The sequence below is a fragment of the Lolium rigidum genome, chromosome 7, assembly GCF_022539505.1.
Source record: "Lolium rigidum isolate FL_2022 chromosome 7, APGP_CSIRO_Lrig_0.1, whole genome shotgun sequence".
Taxonomy (NCBI): domain Eukaryota; kingdom Viridiplantae; phylum Streptophyta; class Magnoliopsida; order Poales; family Poaceae; genus Lolium; species Lolium rigidum.
The window spans coordinates 98,463,394-98,472,613 of record NC_061514.1 but is presented as its reverse complement, the minus strand read 5'-3'; the positions used below and the strand labels follow the sequence as shown (position 1 = coordinate 98,472,613).

The following is a 9,220-nucleotide window of genomic DNA, read 5'->3' as shown; positions in this document are numbered from 1 at the left end:
TTGCACAGCCCTAATCACCAGGTGCCTCCATCATGGGCCGCCTTCATTGCTATGCGCCGAGAGATTCGAGACTCTACAATGCATCAGCCCGTCGCAAGATGATCTGGTGGAGCACATATGGAGGCTCCGAGGCAACGCCAACGCCGACGCTAACTAGTGTGTCTTAATTTGTTTGAAAAATTGTGAAATTGTGTGCTTCATTTGTTTCAGACACTTGTTAAACATTGTACCGATTATCGCCGAATTTGTTTCGAAGCAATTTTCGTACTCTTGGTCGCCGAACTTGTTAAATTTTATGTTAAATTTGTTTGAAATATGTCAAATGATCGAGGTTGGGGGTTTCCTGCCGGGGGGACGGCTGGAACTTCGGCGCTCCCCAGGCCAAATCTTCCTCCAATCCGAACGAAAATTTCGCTGGATTTGGGCGTGGGGAGCGCGAACGAGTGGGGGATTCTCTAAGTCGAACCCAACCCAAACCGCCAGCAGCACGACCCGCAGTCGCAGTTAGAAGTGGTGGGGCCGGGGAGTAGCGAGGAGAGAGAGGAGGGAAAAAAATTGAGTAGAAATCCAGTTCGTCTCTTTCTATCGCCAAAACTTCTGCCCCCCACCCCACAGCCAGAGAGAGGCCTCCTTCGCTTTCCTGCGCTCGTCTCTGCGCCCCAAACCCTAACCACCTCCCCCCGCCCGAGCAGATCCTCCCGCCGCTCCCCTCTTCGATTGGGGCGGCGCGCGCGCGAGCCTCCCCCTAATGGCGACGGAGGACGCGCAGGTGGAGGTCGAGCGCCGCCTGCGGGACATCGGCGCCCGCCTCGCCTCGCTCCCGGGCACCAACAAGGACCTCCTCTCCCTAATCGAGGTCACCGACTTCGAATCTGTGGCTCTTGCTTCTGCTCTCCTTATAGTTACCATTGTTATCCATTATTAGTTTTTCCTTGGATAAAAAGGTAGAGATTTAGTTCGAATCTATCACTCTCTCTTGCTTTCGTCATTATCATTCTTCTCCTATCCTATTATTTTCAGACAAAAGTATAGATTTATTTCCTCCCGCCCCCTGCATAGAGTCGATGCGCACAGCCACAAACAGACTATCCAGTTTCGGCTAGGTAGTCACAACTCACAAATAGGGAGTTTTTCCTTGCTGCAATTCAGCTTTGTATTGTATCCGTGCTCCATGGCCTAACCCTAGCTTCTACTACCTGGTTACTCATAGAATAAAGTTGGTTGCTGTTTTGGTTGCTGCAAACTCAGACTTGCTGTTTCGTTTGTGCAGGAAGCAGAAGTCTGGCTGTCCAGGGTGGACCAGTCGCCGCCCACGAGCATGCACAACGCCCTCAAGCCCACCATGGACTCTCTGGTGAACAAGCACCTACTGGACCACCCTTCCCAGGGCATCCAGGTCGCCGTCGCCTGCTGCTTGACCGAGGTTACCAGGATCACCGCACCGGAACCCCCCTACTCGGATAGTGTCATGAGGGTGAGCCTTCATCCTCCTCCTCCTCCCCCTCTTCCTCTTTTCTTGATGATGAAACCGTGTCGTCTAGATGTGCTTACCACCCTTCCTGTTTACCTGGCTCCAGGATGTGTTCACGGTAGTTGTGCAGTCTTTTGCCAAGTTGGACGAGACGGAGAGCCCCTTGTTTGCAAAGAGGCTTTCCATGCTCGAAACCATCGCAAAGGTGCGGTCCTGCGTCCTCATGCTGGATCTTGATTGCGACGACCTCATACTCAAAGCGTTCAACCATTTCTTCAGCACCGTAAGGTATGGATGTGTTTCTCTGCTTCTCTTTTAGTAATTTCATAGTTTCTCTATATTTTGAGTAGATGCCTGCCTCATTAGAGAGAGAAGTTATAATGCTGTTCTTGTCTTCACTCTGCAATAATATGGATGTGGTGTCAAACGGATTAGGGAGGGGATATAAATTAATTGTCGTCTTCACTTTGAAAGTTATGTAGGATTTCCAATTTTTCATCCTATTTTACCTTGATGATGTTTAGCTTCTCAACATCAATTAGGTCCAGTTAACATGATGATGGACTCCATCAAATATCTGCTACTTCCTTTCTTGTTATCCATTTATTGATTTGGACCTTGTTATCATTTTGTCTCTTAAGATAATAAATGTGCAAAATACACTTGAATTCTCTTCTAGATGATAGTACAACATCTCAGTGTTTTCATGAATTAGGAACTTGGTAAGTCATGACAGATTGCTATTTCAAGAATCTCACTGTTTGCTTTTCTTGTGTATGTTTGCTCTATATGTGGCATGACTGTGTTTTACGTAGCTTAGTTCTGTTACCTTTGTTAATTGCATCGTTGTTTCTGTCTCATTCATTGCTTTCTTGATTTATTTCAGCTCAGCACATCAAGAAAACGTCATCAACTCTATGGAAACAATAATGATGTATGTAATTCAAGAGAGCGAGCCTGTCCATCCAGATCTGGCATCCTGCGTCCTTCAGTATCTTAAAAAGGAAAAGAAAGTAATGTCATTGACACATTGTTAGCATTAATGATTCATTAATTCTTATCATCTTCACTAAGCCTTTTCAACTTGATTTCCCAGGATTCTCTTCCAGCATCTTTTATGCTTGCAGCGAGGCTAGTTGGTCTATGTCGTGACAAGTTAAAGCCAGCGTTTATTGAGCTACTTCAGGGCACTCCTTTAAATGACTATAGCGAAGCTGTTGCATCTTTGGTAGAAGATTCTTCAGATGATGGAAGAGATGACGAAGTTGATGCTGCTGAAGAGGACACGGTCAGTTAAACTTCTAACAGTTTACAAATCGAATGTTGATAAATATATTTTGGAAATTTGTTAATCGCAGGGTTGGTTATGTTTTGTGCCACATGCATTTCTGTATATTTGTGCTCAATGAGCAAGGCTGCTCTGCAATTCTATCAAATTGTTTTGCTATTGGAAACTGGGTTATACAGCAGGTCATACTTGAAAAGATTTGCACTCTGTTCAACCAATTCTCCTCCTTCCTTTTGCAATGCAAAACCCGTGTACTTGTCATTAGCGCATATATCTTCAGCTTGTGCGATCTTGTAATACATTTCCATAAGCATCTGAGTAAGAGTCAGAGCTGCATGACTTGGTCAAAAAACCAGTTAGCGTATATCCTCTACTAATTCTGTTTCAGTGCACACGAAAAGGGATCGTAACACCTGTCAGTGAACCATTTTTGAATGCTTCATAGCCATGGTTTTAAAGGCGCCAAGGCGTCCCAAGGCGATGGGGGGGCGCCTCAACGCCTAGGCGCTCAAGGCGCATTGCAAGGCGACGCCTTTGAGGCTGCCTTGCTGGAAGCAAAGCATCAGCTAGGTAGGATGAGCAGAGGCAAGCAGAGGCAAAGCAGGCAAGAAGAAGTGCATCACATACACACACCAGACACCACCAAGGCACCAAGAGAAGCTGTCATGAAAGCTGTACATTGTTTCCCCTCTGGGAGAGGGATGCACCAGTGGGAGGAGTCGCCAGAAGCTTGGCCGGAGCTGGGGAGGCCGGCAGATGAAGGAGCAGCAGCAGATCTGGCCAGAGTTGGGGAGGTCGCGTGAGAGGAGCTCCCCCTCTCTCTCTTCCCTCTCTTTCCCCTATAGATGGCCCTCAATTTCCCTCCCAGCCCGCCATTTCTGTTTTCCCCTCCTACCAGCCCAAAGTTTCCCGCGCACAGAACAGAGGCGTCCAGATTCTTGCAAGGCGGCGATTTCGCGCCTAGGCGACGCCTTTGGACGCCTTTGGACGCCTTGGGCAGAAAACAAAGGCGACGCCGACGCCTTGCCCTCCTGGAACGCCCGGACGCTTAAGCGTCGCCTAAGCGACGCCTTTAAAACCATGTTCATAGCCCCTTTCACCTGGGAATGCTGCTGTGCATAATTTTTTTTTTTGACTAGAATGGGCAAGCATGGTGCGGGGCTGCATTTTATTTTTTCTATATTTTATTGGATTGTTTTGTTGTTGGGAACTGTTAGGCTTTGTTGCTCACTGGAGGTTATATAATAGGTTTCTGCTATCTGGGTGCTCATAGTGGTAGGAGAGGGACGTGACATAAACTGTTATTGACAGACATTCAATGGCAATTTTGTTAGGATCTACTAGATTTTGGCTTAAAAGATCAGATTTTCCTCGGAATGGGGTCCATGGACCAAAGAATAATTTTGAACCATTGAACTTTCAGTTTTTCTTCTAGAGTTCTGGTATCTGCCAGACAAGGATCAGCTGTGATATTTCGTAGAACAGTTAGATGATTATTATTATACCAGATTACTTGGTGTTACTTGTCTATGTTCTGCACTGAGCATCTTTATACTACCTCTGGTCCTATTTAATTGACGCTTCTTAACACATGAGACTGCCTTCCGTATGCGCACCACCTGCATCAATTTAAACTGATCGGAGGGAGTACATGTCAAGACCTTTCGGTTTCTGATAGTGTTCAAAACACACGATTTGGTTAGTGGTAGTGCCTGTTAGATGACCCACAAGTGTGTAGTGTACACTGTTTAGATAATGAGATCATATTAGTCAGAGTGGTTATTATGTATAGGTATGTCAGCCGTGGTGATAATTAAACTCAAGTTCTAATTGTGCAGGTAGCTGTCAATAAATCATCTCCGGTGGCTGTTTCAGACGAGTCACCTCAGGTATCTGATTTGGGTATTTAGTTTCTTGTGATACAGATAGTAATAGTAAGATAGGTGTCACCACTGTCCATATGTTCCAATTTCAGGAATCTTCAGGATTAGAGAAAGGTGTCGATTCCCCCGGACAAGATGGAAGTCCTCCACACAGTACTCCTGCAGCTTCGTTGAGCAATGGTGGTGCTTCAGTCGACAATGTGAAGCCTCGAAATGGACCAGCTTCTTCTAAACAGAAGCCTGAAATGCCTTCTGACGTCAAGCAGACAGAAGTTTCTGATGAAGTAATATCTGATGACAAGGAAGCACCAGAACCAGTGACCACGGAGCCTGAAAAGCGATCTAGTGTCAGTTCAAAGAAGAGCCGTAAGCTTCGCACTTCCACTGAGTCGAAGGTGACTGAACGTTCTAAGGTTGTTAGTGACAATGAGGGCCTTGTTGCATCTGGGGAGTTGTCTCCAGGGACAAAAGTTGGTAATAATAAGCGGGCGCTAGAAACTTGCAATAGAGCTGCTGATGACACACCAAAGCATGATGATAGTACACCTGCTGTAGATAAACCAAAGCGAGGTCGACCTCCTGCAGTGAAGTCGCAGGAAAAGAAACCTGTTGGTAAGAACCAAGGATCAGGTCTAGAATCTAAAGAAGTCCGCTCTGGCAGCACTTCTGGAGGAAGACCTGCAAGACGACTGACTAAAGATATCAAATTATCACCAAGGAAGACTGGTGAAGAAGAATTTTCAAAGAAGCAACCAAAGGGAAGTTCAAATCCGCGGAAAGAAGACACCCTCTCTGATGAAGACACTGATGAAGATCTCAATTTGAAGGTAATTTTCTCACTACCAGTAGCTACTAGTAGACCCATTCAGGTGTTTGCTTTTGCACATAAGTCATGCATGGGTAATTTTTGCTCAAGGGTCATATTTTTTTTGCTTTGTCTATTTATGGTTTCATGTTTATGTGATTTTACTAAAATAGATGGTTGTGAGGCAACATGTCATAACCTGCAACATTTTGTGATCTTGTAATGTTCTATTGCCATTGTCTGTTGGGTATTATGTCTTCTGAACTTTTCTTATTATTGCGTTGGACATAATATTTTTCTTAATGTTATGACACTTGTACACCAAGTATGCTCTAGTTACATTGAAACTTTACAGGTTCAGTTGCATTAGCAAATATTAATTTTAATGGGCAACTAATATTTTCGAGCATGTATAATGGTCTAACTTGGTTATCTGCCATTACTTTCTTTTATCACAATCCAGGAAATGGTATCTCCTAAATCATTGGCCAAGACGGGGAAAACCAAAGGCCAAGCAAGTGACAGTGGAGTATCAAAAAGGAAACGCGTGCAGGAAGTTGAAGAGGTATAACACTTTATTAACTATTTTTGATGATGGATAGTCTTTGCGACCTGATTCCAATTTCAGTTCTTAATGCCTTTTCCATGCTATTGGCAGGTTCCTCAGTCAAAGAAGAACAAAGTTTTGGACGAAAGCCTTGTTGGCTCAAGAATCAAAGTATGGTGGCCTGATGACAAAAAGTGAGTGCTACAACAATCTTAAATATTTCTTAGGTGTAGGATTGTTCCTAACATTGCCAGTTTGTAGCCGCTCTAGTGTTTGCCACTGCTTCAATGTGGACTAAGTATTCGCTTCCTGGATGCGTCTGTTATAACTTCGTAATGTGATTTCTTTCTCTGTTTGCGGTGGGTTGGGAACTGGTTAATTATCTGTAGCTAGATTAGTATATTTTGGAAGAGATCTGTGGGAGATCTGTTTATAATAAGCGCATGCATTGATCAAATCTTTCCTTGCTCTGTTGATTTCTTCCTAACAGTGGTGCATCACTCCATCACCATGCATAATTAGACACATATCCAATTCTATCTTCCAGCAAAACACACATTTCCAAATTTCCATTTAAGTTTTCTATTCTCCTTGCATATGAAGCCTTTGGTTAGCTCCTGTGTTAGAAATCATTAGCTTCTCCCCCCTCCACCGGTAGTGCACATTTACTAGCTTAGCTGGAGTAGTAGTAGTAGCGAGTACGAGTAGTTCTTATCTCTGGGCGCCTCTGTTATTCTTTTGTCAGAAATGGCGGCAGTGCATCATTATTTTTGCTGTTAGCATTTCTGAAATGAAGTCCTTAATGAGATGAGGATGACACATGCTTTTGTTAAGAACCCATTTTGGTTACATTATTATTTTTTGTCAGAAAAGACTGCAGTGCATCATTATTTATGCTATAGCATGTTGTTCTTTTGTCAGAAAAGTCTGCAGTGCATCATTAGTTATGCTACTGGCATTTGTAAAATGAAGTAATTGATGGGTTGCAAAAAACATTTTGGCTACATTATGCATTCCTTTTTTTCAAGGTTTATATCAATGGGTTGTTACTCATTATTTTCCTGAATAAGTAAGCCAAAAAAATCCTTATGTGTGGAGCTATACACATACTACCTATTTGTTCTCTTAAATTTCCTTTTGCTAGTTATGCCTTATGTCATTTGCTCCATGAGTTATGTTAATTTGTTGTTGTGGCTAGTTTTGAAGCTGTTTCTTGCTCTGCAGGTTCTATGATGGCGTTGTTGACTCATTTAACGACTTTTCAGAAAAGCACAAGGTGAACATTCAAGTAGATGGCCCACTTGTTTTTGGCTGTCTGAAGAGCTGCTAACCAGATCCTTTTTCTTCCTTGCTTCTATGTTATTTCTGTCATACAGGTTGTGTATGATGATGGTGATGTTGAACAACTGCAACTTTCAGACGAAAGATGGGAATTCATTGATAAGGTATGCTCATTCAGACTGATGTGGCGATGCTGCTATTATTCTCTTTTGTTTCTTTCTAATTTGTCTGCTGTCCTGCAGGGGCAAGACATGAAGCCCAATGCAACATCTGATATGTAAGCATATGATTCTACTCTGCACCTTCTATATGCTTGATCTTTAGCTGACAGTTTTGATCATGTCAGCACTTAAAATTACGTTGTACCTAATTATTTTAACGGGGTTAGTAAATTAGCATGCATGTGTTCGGTTTTGAAAGCACCATTATTGTCTGTCATTTAGGCTTAGTTGGATCATTAGATGTACTTTGTCTAGATGGAACCCAGCCTTTGTTAATCTCCATTTTGATGTTTCTGGCATGTCCATCTAAACAAATTGTTGATTTGGGGTTTCCAGTTTTATACTATCATGTTACTTGTTTAGCAGGCTTCCATCTGAAATAATAAAGTTGGTTTGTTCATACTGTGGCCTTTTTTTTCTGCTCTTTGTAGAAATACTTCTGAATCAATATTACCTGATATACTCGACGCACCGTATGCCAATGTGACCTTACTGATACTCTATCCTGTTCATGATTTATGCTCAATAATGAGTTTCTGCCCATTTTAACCAGGCCTCGTGGAAGAAGAGGTAAAGGGAATTGGGGTCAGCAGACAAAAGAAGGAAAGGCAGAAACACCTAAGAGGTAATGGTTTTAACCAGACTTGCCACCTTGATTCAGCTCACATGCCACAGTTTACGTGAAATTTTACTTTGTTCTCTGCAGTAGCAAACAGGACAGCATTGAGGATAGCGATCTTCCCAAGAAAAGAGGGCGTCCAAAGGGTGTGCGTTCCAGCATGTCAAATGATGATACCCCTGTGACTTCGGCCAGATCGAAGGCGAAAAATGCAGAAAAGGATGCTGAAGAAACACCTAAAGCTGGCAGCAACCTTAAAACTGAAGGAGGGAGATGGCCTCGATCCTCTGGCAAGGCAGGCAACAAGGATGAGGCTGGCAGCAAGCACAAGGGTTCAAATGGTCTTTCAACCAAAAGAAAGCCAAAGGAGAAAGAAGTGGAGTCATCTGAAGAGGAAGAGCCGGAACCAGAGCCCGAGTCTGCTAAAGCATCAACTGGGAAGAAGCGCAGAAGAAAGTTTGCCTGAACGTGCAGCTCTGATTGACAGTCCACCCTAAACTGTCTGCCCAGTCTCTTAGGTGTTGGTGGCATGAGGCAAGCTGCCATGTGTTGGCTGATTCAACATTCTCAACCAGCTAGTAGTTGCTGTAGCCAGTCTCTCTCATTAGTAGCTGTAATGTTAGGCGTTACTTTTGTTGCTTGTTGTCGGCTTCGAAACCTTTGGAAGAATGGATGTTCATGCTTGCTGTGGTTCAAGCTTTTTTTTCTATTGTGTTGTGATGTAGTTGGGCTACTCTAGGTTTAGGAAGTGATTTTTGTAGCACGTATCATCAAGTAGTATGAATGGAAAGCATGGAAGGGAGTTGCCCAACTTCACATCTGATCTGCTCTCTTCAGATATCTAACCTGTTGGCCATGACGCGTGGTTCAAAATGCCTGTTCCAATACTGTACGAAATTCTGCAATGACCGCGTAGCGAGGCCAAGCGCCGGAACCACAACTATCAGTAGGAATGGCAAGTGTACTATTACTTGTGCTTTGCTTATTGTGGACAACCGGCTGGGCCACCACCATCCCGCGTCTTGCCCTCTTAAAAGGCTGGATAGACGAGTGGCTCCAGGAACGGAGCAGCGGGATGCAGAAATTTTCAGTAGTCGACAACCAA

The 9,220-nt window shown here is 43.8% G+C and overlaps 1 protein-coding gene across 1 annotated transcript; it reads left to right on the top strand.

Annotated features, from left to right (window-relative positions):
• The first annotated feature begins 625 nt into the window (after nt 1-625).
• Nucleotides 626-8,931, top strand: LOC124670151 (sister chromatid cohesion protein PDS5 homolog C-like). Its single transcript, XM_047206653.1, has 14 exons — nt 626-856; nt 1,271-1,474; nt 1,578-1,759; nt 2,358-2,484; nt 2,568-2,759; nt 4,598-4,648; nt 4,735-5,469; nt 5,911-6,012; nt 6,106-6,188; nt 7,219-7,270; nt 7,371-7,439; nt 7,518-7,552; nt 8,050-8,121; nt 8,203-8,931. Exons 1-14 carry the CDS (start codon nt 749-751, stop codon nt 8,579-8,581), a joined length of 2,391 nt encoding a protein of 796 aa, XP_047062609.1. The 5' UTR covers nt 626-748; the 3' UTR covers nt 8,582-8,931.
• The last annotated feature ends 289 nt before the right edge of the window (nt 8,932-9,220 follow it).